This window comes from Oncorhynchus kisutch, unplaced genomic scaffold, assembly GCF_002021735.2.
Source record: "Oncorhynchus kisutch isolate 150728-3 unplaced genomic scaffold, Okis_V2 scaffold980, whole genome shotgun sequence".
NCBI classification, from domain to species: domain Eukaryota; kingdom Metazoa; phylum Chordata; class Actinopteri; order Salmoniformes; family Salmonidae; genus Oncorhynchus; species Oncorhynchus kisutch.
The window spans coordinates 23308-35030 of NW_022262925.1; the positions used below are offsets into that span (position 1 = coordinate 23308).

General features: G+C 43.2%; 1 protein-coding gene across 2 annotated transcripts; it reads right to left on the reverse strand.

The window, feature by feature from the left end:
• Window positions 1–310: 310 nt before the first annotated feature.
• Window positions 311–11416, reverse strand: LOC116352774 (uncharacterized). Of its 2 annotated transcripts, XM_031817294.1 has the most exons (21): window positions 11224–11416; window positions 11067–11125; window positions 10908–10988; window positions 10685–10809; window positions 9896–10039; window positions 9478–9576; window positions 9206–9367; window positions 8967–9066; window positions 8580–8800; window positions 7807–7963; window positions 7398–7621; window positions 7058–7178; window positions 6543–6739; window positions 6317–6428; window positions 5950–6119; window positions 5757–5854; window positions 5459–5589; window positions 4939–5128; window positions 708–849; window positions 510–606; window positions 311–434 (listed from the first exon to the last, which is right to left on the reverse strand). In XM_031817294.1, the coding sequence occupies exons 1-21, from the start codon at window positions 11244–11246 to the stop codon at window positions 361–363; spliced, it is 2727 nt and encodes a 908-aa protein (XP_031673154.1). In that variant the 5' UTR covers window positions 11247–11416; the 3' UTR covers window positions 311–360. The 2 variants fall into 2 exon arrangements, with proteins under 2 accessions (XP_031673154.1, XP_031673155.1); XM_031817295.1 differs by lacking the exons at window positions 8580–8800; window positions 8967–9066; window positions 9206–9367 and having other exon boundaries at window positions 11224–11381.
• Window positions 11417–11723: the final 307 nt, after the last annotated feature.

The window sequence follows — 11723 nt, forward strand, 5'->3', positions numbered from 1 at the left end:
TGGAAACCAAGCTAGTGAGAGGTATCAAGGAAAGTTGTAATTTCAGTTGATAATTACCAACACTGCATCAACCACAGCCCTGCTGGTTTCACTTTGGCAAACCACCATCTGCTATAACATTGAGTCAGTTCATCCTACTGGACAATGGAAAGCTTTTGTTTCGTCACCCATTGTTTGTCCTAGACGGGAAATTGGTGTGCAACACTTATCTCCCTCTGGTGGATGGTTCAGAGTTCCATGCTTACAAAAGGCTTGATTGATACATGTCAGATGACAAGCCTACGACATGGTGTTAAGGTAGCTCCAACGGTTAGGATTGTTTTATATAGAACACTTTATTTGACATGTTAGAACAATACATTACACCCAAAGAATGTATCCAGAAGAAACATATACATGACGCTCCTCAAAGAAGTCTTTGACATGTCGTTGACCTGTTGAGAGAGAGAGCGAACCTATTAGTTCAGTTATGGTCTGCCAGGGTCTGAAAAGCATAAAACAAGACCTACCTCTTTTCAGGTTGTCCTGATTCACACATTGTCCACTACAGGGGCCGCCAGTGGGACTACTGGCATCACAGATGACCACATCACAATGGACAAAGACCTAGGAATCAAAGATTTGATGGTGTCAGTTTTTTTTTTTAAAGGGATGATTGCCACTCACACAAAATTAAAGAATAAAGATTGTTGGGTGAACTTTGTTACCTGGCCACTCGGCTCAACCGCATCACCGGCGAAGGAAAACATATAGGCCTCAAAGCGTTTGACGTGAGGGGGGAAGCGGACCCTGGCGTCAGCTTCTACCGGGTGGAAGACCACACGGTATGGATCCTCGGGGTTCTCACAGCTGCCAGTGTAGAGAGAGGGACTAAGTTATGAACAAGAAAACGCTGCAAACCCCAACCGCCTTGTGTACGAAGTCTTGTGGTGGTGTCATGACTGTCCTGTGAGGATCAGATCAATTTACAGCAGAAGTGGGTTCTTTCTCCCCCTCCAGTATGAACTAAAGGAATGTTTTTGCTAACAGGCTTTACCCAACAACAATCACCTTTGTCTTGAAAAAACATATTTCATATACAATGTAAAGGCTAGAGACGTCCTACCTGTAGAGTAATCGCGTTTCTAGTAAAAATCACAAAATAAAAGCCAATATGACATTCATTTTCTATAGCTAATCTCTGAGTGCATAAAAGGAATGGTAACAGAAATTAACATTAGACCAGAAAACCGTGAGGCGCAAGCTAGACGTTTGGAACTTTCCTAACCTAGAAAATTAACTTAAGTGGGACCATTCTGCTACCACATCCAAACAATCCTACTCATCACCCACTGAGGAATCAGCGACAGGGTTGATTAGCCTATCTTCCAGAACGTGTGAAAGGAAAATCCATCCTGTAGTTCTGTTCAAGACTAGTCATTGGAGCCACGGACAACCAACGACATTGTGACCTCATGTAGCCAATCAGAGAGAAGACCAACCACCTACCTTTCCACGGCGGCATCCCACAAATACATTCATGCTTTTACTCCAAGCTGGTGCCGGTTCGTGTGTTCAAAAATGTATCAATGATAAGTGTCCCTTACGGAACGGTGGGGGGTGTGAAGAGAAACCTTGTAACAAGCTGTCATTGTGTCACCTGTGTGTTTAGCCTGTGTTATTTAGTTAGCTAGTAATTCAATTAAACCAACTTGTATAGTACTGAATCATAAGGCTGGGGGTTTTGCAGCTGCAAGGAGGATACGATGTAAAGTTAATAAGTTGACTATCAATTTAATAGATTTCTACCGTCTAGAGTTTACGTCGGGAGACGGTAACTTTAAAAACGCTTCCTCGGCACCCCAAATCCTACGTTTTTATTTTAAAGAACAGAAATTGGGCTTTCCGTCAACAATATTTATTTTGGTCTACTGGAATGGCTTGTTAAATGACAGATGTCAAACATGTATATTCAATTCCATTGACATGAGGTGAGATGTCCCTCTAAAATGGTTCTTAAAATTCTAAATGATCCAGAAAGGTCGCCTGTAGTCTGACCAGAATATTGATCGTGGTTTAACCAAAGTTGCCGAATAGACAGTCGGTATCATCAACAAGGCAATCATATTTTGCAACACAAGTACTTCATTTTAAACAAGAATTTCATGCAATGCGCCAGAGCAATTCTTCCGCTGTTGGAGAAAAATCGTCACACAAAATAAATTCTACACCCACGGCATCGGAGTCACACGGAGGACTTCTGTGAAGGGCAGCTCTACTATACAAAGTAACCTACGCATTGACAGTTTAGGCCTACTTTTTTAATTTGCATCTTTGGGAGGTTTATCCTTTACCGTTTAACTGCCAGATATTAGCAAAAAGGAATTTGTGAAAGCTGAAGATGTTATATTAAGAGAAACACCCACACCAGTACAAATCACTTGAGCTGACAGACGATGGTAAGGATTTTGCACAACGATATGGTTGCAGCTGAAGTGACAAATCTGAACTACCCATTTTGTGCACAGCCATGTGAATGTTGTCTTTTCCTATGATATACAAAACATTTCAGCTTGTTTTTTAAAAACTGCTATGACATTGCTGATTTAATAAACAGCTGCGAAGTTACACCGTGTCCACATGGCCAAATTTAGGTTGATACCAATTCATAAAAATGGTCAAATTGCATGATTTCATAGCAAACCCGATCCCCCAAATGAATGGTTTTGACCAATAAAGTTGCTTCACTACACTGCTTGGTGTAACATGTATCCAGATACTGAAAAGGCACCCGTAAAATAAAGTGTCATTTGCAGCGTGCATAATCATAAGTCATTGTAGCCCATTACAATGTAGGAAAAATAAGTCATCTTTCTATAGTAACCCAATTTAAATTCTTGAGATAAAAATTAGGCCAGCATGTCCATCTGTGGCAAAGTGCTCACCCAAATAAAAAAAATGTAGTAACATTTTTTTTTAAATATGAACATTAGCTAGCTAAATAAGGTTAGCAAGATGCTGCTACACTTGACCGTGGTATTTGTTCATGTTTAGCAACTCCCAATTAGCGCATTCTCTAGGACAGGAAATTCCATTGAAAGAGGCATCAACTTCTGGGGATCCTGTCAACTGATCCTATTCAGTTTCAAACATCCATGCTGCACAGGCATCTGAACCATCCTTTAGGTTTAGTGCAATAACTGTTTTAAATACAAGAGGTCACTTGTGCCTGAATTCAACCCAAAACCAACAACTATTCAGTCAGTGTTAAGAGCAGTTGTATGTAACCAATCGGAAAGGCAAGCCAAGCTTGCCAGCCGCTCTTGATTTCCATTTGACTGACCATCAGCTTGGCACAACACTGAACTGTAGCAAACCAAAAGGATAACATTGAGTAAAAAGGTGTAGGTAATGCCAACATTAACCTTTTCACACACACACAAGTTCCAAATATCTTCAACAGTCGCCCCAGTGGGAGTTGATTTCATGCGCGTGATGTCAGAATGCACTCACCGTTCCAACATGTGGACATTTAACCCGCGCTGACCTCAGACCAAGGCACACTACCTGCTAATTTTCTAGAAGCCGTTTCAACTTCTAATTTTGCCTCATTCATTCACAAAAGTAGCCCATTTCACAGTTGCAGACCATTTCTATTTGAGAAATTAATGAGCCGGACAAACTTTCCTTCAAAAGAAAGCCCAAGCACTTCCCCAGATCAAGTATACAGTCCTTGCACATTTATTGCCTTCCTTACAAATAACTGTGGACATGCGTGTATTCCTATCAAAGTGCCTTATTTTCTGTGTCACGTGTTGTCGTTTCTACTGCATCGTACCGTAAGTATAATATACTTAACGTTTTATTCATGCCTTCTGATTCTTGCCTAGATTGTAATGGACACGTGTGTAAAACACTTTTGAAGCTGGTACTAAATATGAGCTAATGCTAACGCCATACAATGCAGTCAGGTTATCACGTAAGCGTCTGTCAGACTTATGGTGATCTCAACTGGAGTACCCCCATTGTCTTGAATGCACTGAAGTCAACAGTTGATATGAACACGGCATCAGAGTGTAAACTATGGTACCTCAGGGTTGCCAGATCAGACCCCCCTTTCCAGGGGTATATAGCTTAGAAAAACTGCCTGCCTCACCATTTATTGTTGATAAATTCCCAGATCTTAGTAATATTTCCTGCATCATCCTCTTCACAATACCTTCCCAAGGACTTAGCCCCCAATAATGGATTGTGCTATATCTTGCAACTCTGTTTAGATTTCGTGCTACGGTTGTATTTGGAGAGGTGACAACAATTGGCGTTTTGTATAGTTACCTGTAAACTACTTGTCATGTGTACCCCGTAACAAGTACAAACATTATCACATGCTGAAGTGGCCAAACTAAGTTAAGATCTCAGGCAACGGGCGCAGTGAACAGCATTCTAGGAGTTCTTGCTTGACAAACATGGCTGCCATACTTTCTATACTAGATTTACATGGCTCCCTTGTACCGCATCATACTGTAAAACAAGTCAACCTGTTATTTAGACTAGATGATAACGTTAACATTGATATATTTTACAAGCAAAGCTGGAATAAAGTTGTGAAGACCTTTATTTCTCAACACAAAACATTGTTTAGATGCTTTTCAGACAACGCGGTTTAGAGTCGTTTGATGCAGCATACGTTCCAATGATATGCTGTAGGGACCACTCAGTGATAACAAGCATGTGATCATACGCGCCAGAATCTCCCATAAGTGTGAAATTGGGTGGAGATTTGGTGACAGACCGCACATGGCTCACATCGTTTTTAAGCATTGTGACCACTCGACCTATGGATGGGGGCATAGCCACTGTAGCCAAAGTAAATGGCCTGCCAAGCATGATAGGTTGCTAATTACTCAGGAACCACACCTGTGGAATAACACTTGTTTAGGCCCAAAAACAACATGTTACCCATTAATGATGAGATTCCACCGGGGTCGGGAGTCGCGGTCCTCGTTGAGGGTGGCCCAGCAGTGGTCAAGCACCAGCGCTACCTTGGGATCAGAGGACGTGGTCAGCTCCACCTCAAAGTGCAGAGGCTGTCTCAGGTACGTCACCACTGGATAGTCCTCCTCCTGGTGGAACGTGTTATACGAGGCGTCTGGAACACAGAACAAGACAACCGGGGGTCGTGGTCAGTGGGCACCATCGGAACTTGTCCATTAAGTAATGCTCGTTTATCATATCCTGTTGTGCCCCAATGAACACAAACCATTTATAGCCAACACTATCCACCCCCCACTAGAGGCTTCTGACAAATTCCCAAATCAGCTCCTCACCGTTACTACATAGCCACACCTGTAGATCTCAGAACGCAAGAGTAATATATCACAAGGCTTACATTTTTGGGAATGGTTTTGTAAAGGAGACCTTCCAAGATTCTTTTAGAGGCTAGGGGTCAAGTTGAAATTCTGAATTTGTGCACGCTTACCCTGAGCGAGTCTCATTCTGACCATTAGTCGACCCGTCCCAGTCTCAGCAAAAGGCTCGTTGTCACGCGGCCTGGTCAGGAAGGCCAATGTGCGAGTGATGTTGGCCACATAGTAGCAGGAAACCTTTAACCTAAAAAGAGGGATGTAAGCAACTTCAATAGGGGAAACGTCAAGCAGTGGAGTGGACACTGGTAGTAGAGGCACATTTTCCCTGTATACAAAGTATTGAGCAATGGATGAAGAAAAATAAACCTTATGAAAGCTAATAGCTACAATTGTGATGCGTAATCCACTTACTGATATTCCTCCTCTGAAGACGTCGTGGCATTCAGCTTCACCTCAAGTTCATCTGGCAAGGAGATTTCGTTCTCATACAGCATGACATTGTTGATAAACTATGTAGTAGAGGGGAATTGCTTATTACAGCCTGAAGAAGCAAACAGTCCGTAAATACACAGTACCCATCACCTCAGGGTAATAGTCATTTTACCTTCCTGGTGGTGCCACAGGAGTTCACAGTGAAGTGGAAGTAGGCGAAGCGATCGTCACTGTAGGTGGGACCACAGGCGGGGTCGCTCAGGGTCAGCTGACCGGGGTTCAGACCGGGAGCAGACTCCACCTTCACTGCCAGCGCAGTCATCGTTCCATTAGAGAAACACTCTTGGAGGTGGGGGAGCAAAAGACAGGTAGCCATCAGACCTGGGTTCTGTATTTGTTACACTTATTGAGCTTGAACCAATGGAATAGCACCAAAATAGCAAACCATGCCCATCTGGCACTACCATTTAGACTCACGGTATTTGCAAGGAACCCATGTTAAACGACAATTTATCGTAAGTAATTGTTTGAGAACCAACCAGTCAGCGTTTTGAGGAAGCTGCAAGCCAGGGAAAAGTATTTGATGGTCATGTTGTTGTAAGGATTCAACAGAGCCACATCCAGTCTGCTCCGGACAGACGAGTGAACCAACTGGGAACCAATGGGAGAGTTCATTAGTCCAATATTGTATGGATGTATACAGGGTAAGGAAAGCGAGGCTAGCTGCAGCAATTTAGGTTAACATGTTTTGGGAGAGCGACGTACCTCAAACACTGCGTCCGGCGAAGAGAAGGGCAACGTGATGGTGAAGTCTGTGTCGCCCTCTGTTAAATACTGTTGAGCAAACTCATGGTTAAGCAGCCGCTTGCCAACCAAGACCACAAAAAAGGGCTCTTGGTTCCTGTAGTCCACAGTGATGTGGAAGTTCTCCTGATCACAGTTGCCAGTGACTGAGGGTGGCACTACAAGGACAAACAGGGTTGTGTTCATTAATTAAGCACAAAAAACAGGAAGGTACTACTTGAACTTGTCCAAGAAGAAACCCTTGTTTAGATTGCAAAATGTTTTGCTACGGTGGGACTGAATAAACACGATCCTGGCAAATCAGGAACAGGGAAACTGGGTCCAAATACTCTAAAGCTTAACATTCTCTGTAGAAAGACCGCATAGGAAACCCCTACAGTATGGCTAGTTGGTCTTTCACTGCCAATTTCCTTTCAGGGCAATCATTAACGAGAGGAAACCATTCAACAGTAGTTTGGCGTAGTCCAGAGGCATACCAATGTCCAGCAGTACAGCGTCCACAACGGCAGAGTGAGAGAAAGGAGCGTACTCTGGAAAGATGACCAGGCCGTAGATCAGCTGAAGAGTGAAGGTTGTGACACCTTGTTCCGCCCTTCTCTGTAGTGAAGTTAAAAGCATTGGTCAGCATTATTGCTGCAACAGAACTCTATTCAACATCAAGTGACAACTAAGTACATATGGGGACTATTAAAACAACACATGAGTAAATGAGGGATATAAAGTACATTTGTGCCATTATTTATATTTTGTTGGTGGCCCACTTATTAGGGCATGTACAAATCACTGCGTGTGGCTTTGCATTTAACAGAAACACACCTCCTTAAAGACCACCGGGTCTGAGAAGGGCACCTCCATCCTGAAGGTCTTCAAGGTGTTGTCCGGGGATCTCTGCTCTTGAACATTGAAGCCCCTGGCGTTGCACTCTGCAACAGTTAGCACCATGGTGGGAAAGGTGATGTTCAGCAGCTCCACATCAAGGTTGAAGGTCCCCAACTCAAGCACAAACACTGCCTGCTCAGGAACTGTGTCCAAGGGCGTGTCTGTTCATTGGCAAACAAAGGAAAACATTTTGAAATGCGGTACAATGGAAGTTGAAAATGGACATTTGTTATTGGGTAAGTCCAGGTATTGCCTCCCCGTTTCAGTACATTTTCTGTTTTGTGCCTAATGAACAACCCAGGCATCCCAAATTACCATAGGCGCTATTTAACTAAACCAGACTCACAGTTGCGAACTTGTGGAGGCCTGGCCATCGGAGGTGTTGTGATAGGGAAGAGGACTTTATAGCTGGTGTTCTCGTGTGCGACCTCCTCGATCCACAGCAACTCAAGCATGGGCTCAATGGTGTAAGTGACAAAGTACTGGTCATCCTGAATATGGCTCTGTAAGGGAGACGAGTGATGCAGTCAGGCTGTAATACACAATTTGAGTGCAAAAACAGGTAAATGTTCCTTATAAGCCAGAATGTTAAATACAATTATTTTACCACTTTTTGCCGCTCGTAATTTAAGACACAATATCCAAAGGAAAGTATTGGTTACCAGACTTTAGACAGCTGGTAGGTGTATGGTTGTCAACTTGCATTTTCAAAGCAACTGACACGCAAAGTAAACACTTAAGCAATATGTAAACAGCAGCAGAGTGTTGCTTGCATTCAGTTGACAGTGGCAAAGCTACCGCCTCCCTAAAAAGTCAGGTAAACAATACTTCAGTGTGGATATTTGGTCTGAAATTTCAAGCGGCTAAAGGACAAACTGCAAAGACAAGAGGTAGAGTATGTTTAAGTGTAATTTTATGCAAAATTCTCACAATTTTGCAAACCATTGTATATTAGCCTGGTTAAGCAAACAATTGTTCAATAAGAAACGTTTCTAGGAGTTTACCCATGAGAGATGGCAAAGGGTTACTGCAAAGCACTGACAACTGCTATAGTATAAAGGGCTCTACAAATAAGACTTAGAAATTAAAACAGGAACATTTTACTCATCCAATGCTGACCTTGAAGTTGCCGCCAACCGCCCCCACCGGAATTTCAACAATAATATGAGCCTCTGTGACTAAAACCGAGTAGTTTCTGGCAGCCATTTCCTCAGTGTCCAGCCTCTTAGCGTCAATTCCCATGTACACCTCCAACATGGTGAAGGCATCAGAGGAGAAAAGTGGGTCTATGTGCTTGGGCATGTACCAGGTGATCACTTCTGGAGTAAAGGCCACTGCCTCTGCAGTGACACAAGAAGCCAAGTGCACATCAAAACAGAACATTTTGCAACTGAAAACTGTGCCATTATTTGGAAAACATTTTCCCAACTGAACACTACATGAATGTCTTGTCTGGAGCCAATTAAGAACTGGGCTTATAGGATCTTAAATTATTTCACACTCAACCTGGTGTTGGACAAACAGCCGTGGCATCTACTCGAGTAACCAGCCACTTCTGCTCAAAGAAGGTTGAGGTTGAGAGCACCCGCATCGGAACCCCAGCTACCTGTTCAGGGGGCAACCACACCAGGGCCGTGTTCAGTAGGACACACCGTATTAACAATATGTTGCAGAGTTCAGGTAGGGCCACCGTTTCCAAATGTTTGCTCTACTGAACATGACCCAGTTCATGGAGGTAAGCTTACATTCTGGAGGTATGTCTCCTCTGCATTATGAGGGCTTCTTAACACCAGCCGTGTGGGAGTGTTGGCTATTGCATAGCCCTTTCTTTGGACCTCATCCACATTCATGACATTCTTGCTAGGACTAAAGACGACTGCTGTCATTTTGTATCCTGAAGCAACAGCCTGTCTCAGGAAATGGAAACATGAATTAAACAAAATTGTCAACAAACGCACATTGTTTAGCGCCATCCTGTCATTTTGTTGTGAAATTACAGAAACTGAAATGTATAAACCTCAGCTCCCCTCCGGAAGTTGCCGCTCCTTGCTTTCGGGCCCCCAGTGGGCTGTTTGGGGATGGTTTGGATGTCTGGAAGAGTCCTTCTGACAGACACCTAGAGAAGAAAGGCCATTATTCCCTATGCATTTTCTCCCTCCCATACAAGAGGAAATCAAGGGCCAGTTCTCAATCTGTCCACTCGCCTCCTTAAATGCATTGAGAATAGGCCAAAATTCCTCACCTCTAAAGTTCTCCTATGTGCATTTTGAAGACACGAGTGGAATTGAGATCAAGACCTAGAGTCAAGACCTCTACGTTGTGTCGCAGAAGAAATGAAACACTGGACAGTTGTAGCTCTAGACAGATCATTTATACAGGCAGTACGACAAGCGGGACTGTAAACATGTCCATTGGGGCATGCTCTGCTCACTTGCCTCCATGTAGTTGCGGTCGCACAGAATCTCTCGGGAGGTCCAGGGGGTGTAGCTACAGGTTTTGCCCACTCTATAAACAAGGTCTTCAGTCGTGTGGTTTCCTGGCAGCCTGAACTGCATGACCAAGCTGAACATCTTATCATCCTAAAATGAAGGGGGAAGGGAAAAAAGCCTTCATTATATAGCAAAAAAACTAAATTCAGGTGACATTCATGCAAGTTATAGACTGTGGCAAAATTGGCTATATGAATGCAGCTGCCACTGTATTGAAGCCACACTACAGGAGTAGAGCTCAATAGTTCACATCACTGCAGTCTGTATCAGAAAGTTGGCTGGCCCTCTGAAAGCCCTCCATAAACTTCTGCTGTACCTTACGTCATCGTTAACTTAGAGGTAAGAGATACCAGACCAAGGGGTGGCTAACAATGGAGATCCTTTTGATATCCACAGAGTTAAGGAAAACTGCTTCAATGTTCCTGGAACCGGACTTCGAATTACCTCCATGCGCTAAATTGTATGTATTAGCAGCTCTACGGCAACTCAGGCTTATTGAGGACCTTTTTACTGAAGAATGGGTTCAGTTATTTCATTTTTCCATCTAGTGATGCAAATATTGACTTTTATCTTTGTGTAGACAGGGCTCATCTGTAAAAGAGCCTGGTCTCAGCATGACTCCATGTCAAAGGTAAATAAAATGACATTGCTACAGTACGAGTTGCAAATGCAGTGACACTGAAAGGCAAACTGTCCATTTGAAGTACAAGCAAACACTACAGTTCTTAGGGTTACCATGTTTTGGGAAAAGCAGTTTTGAAGAGAAGCAAAAAACATGGCATTCCCCATGGGGTCAAATTTAAAGCTGAATCCACACTGAGTAGCAAGTCCAGGCGTCAGGTTTATGATTTGTGTGTCATCTGGAAGGGATTAGATGGTGTGAACACAATAGTTGACAAGCAATATCAAGCCATGAATTATGAAAGGAGAGAAAGAGAATCATAAGAGGCAAACTCACTGAAGACAGCGTCAACCTCTTCAAAAAGAGGAGCGACACTCAAACGAATAACGTTACCAAGGCATTCAGCGTGGAGGTCATCTGGAATAGGAAAGGTTAGTTTAAAAAAAATATTGTCAAACGCTTAGTGCTTAAATTTGCAAGGTGCAAAATGCATACTTATAGAAGGTGTCTGTTGTGCTTGTATGCCCACAGCTGCCATCAATAGGCAAAACAACCTGTAAGGCATTTGACAAATTATTATGATTAAAAGGAGGAAGAACACAACTCAAATGTTTGCGTCGCATAAGACTCTTCTAGGCCTGCTACTACTTACCCTGAGCTAAGGAAAATAATCATTGTAGAACAGATTTGTTCTGATAAAATACCCAGCTACAGAACCTGATATTTGACCCAAAGTGTGCAGCCTACAGCCCAGGAGTAGGCAACTTTTACCCTATGACAAAGGCTTCCCACACTCAGTCACCTGAACCCCAAAGGGCTGCACATTTTCTTTTTATTCCCCTAGCCCTACAAAGCTGATTCAAATAATCATCCAGCTTTGTTAATCTGAATCAGCTGTGTAGTGTTAGGACAAAAACCTAAATGTAAGGCTACTGTTCAATTTTAGAAGGGTGCTCCGCCCTCACCGCTTTTATCCATTCATGTCAGGGGCCATGGACCGGTGCACCTCGGCTCAGGTTAATAGAACTCCCTCATTATCAGCACAACAGCCTTTCACAGGTGAAAAGCATAATTACCCAACCGTCTACAATTGTAGCCCAGACAGAGAGAAAGATATTGGCCTCTAATGGCCAAAATGCTGCATTTCATGCA

What these genes read in the sequence shown, in the direction of transcription:
- LOC116352774 (XM_031817294.1), bottom strand. Translation starts at nt 11,246, where the DNA reads ATGATTATTTTCCTTAGCTCAGG. An exon ending in CGCTGTACTGCTGGACATTG is followed by an intron (nt 6,740 to 7,057) that starts GTATGCCTCTGG and finishes TTGTCCTTGTAG; the next exon opens with TGCCACCCTCAGTCACTGGC. An exon ending in TGGAATCTCATCATTAATGG is followed by an intron (nt 850 to 4,938) that starts GTAACATGTTGT and finishes CTACACTGGCAG; the next exon opens with CTGTGAGAACCCCGAGGATC.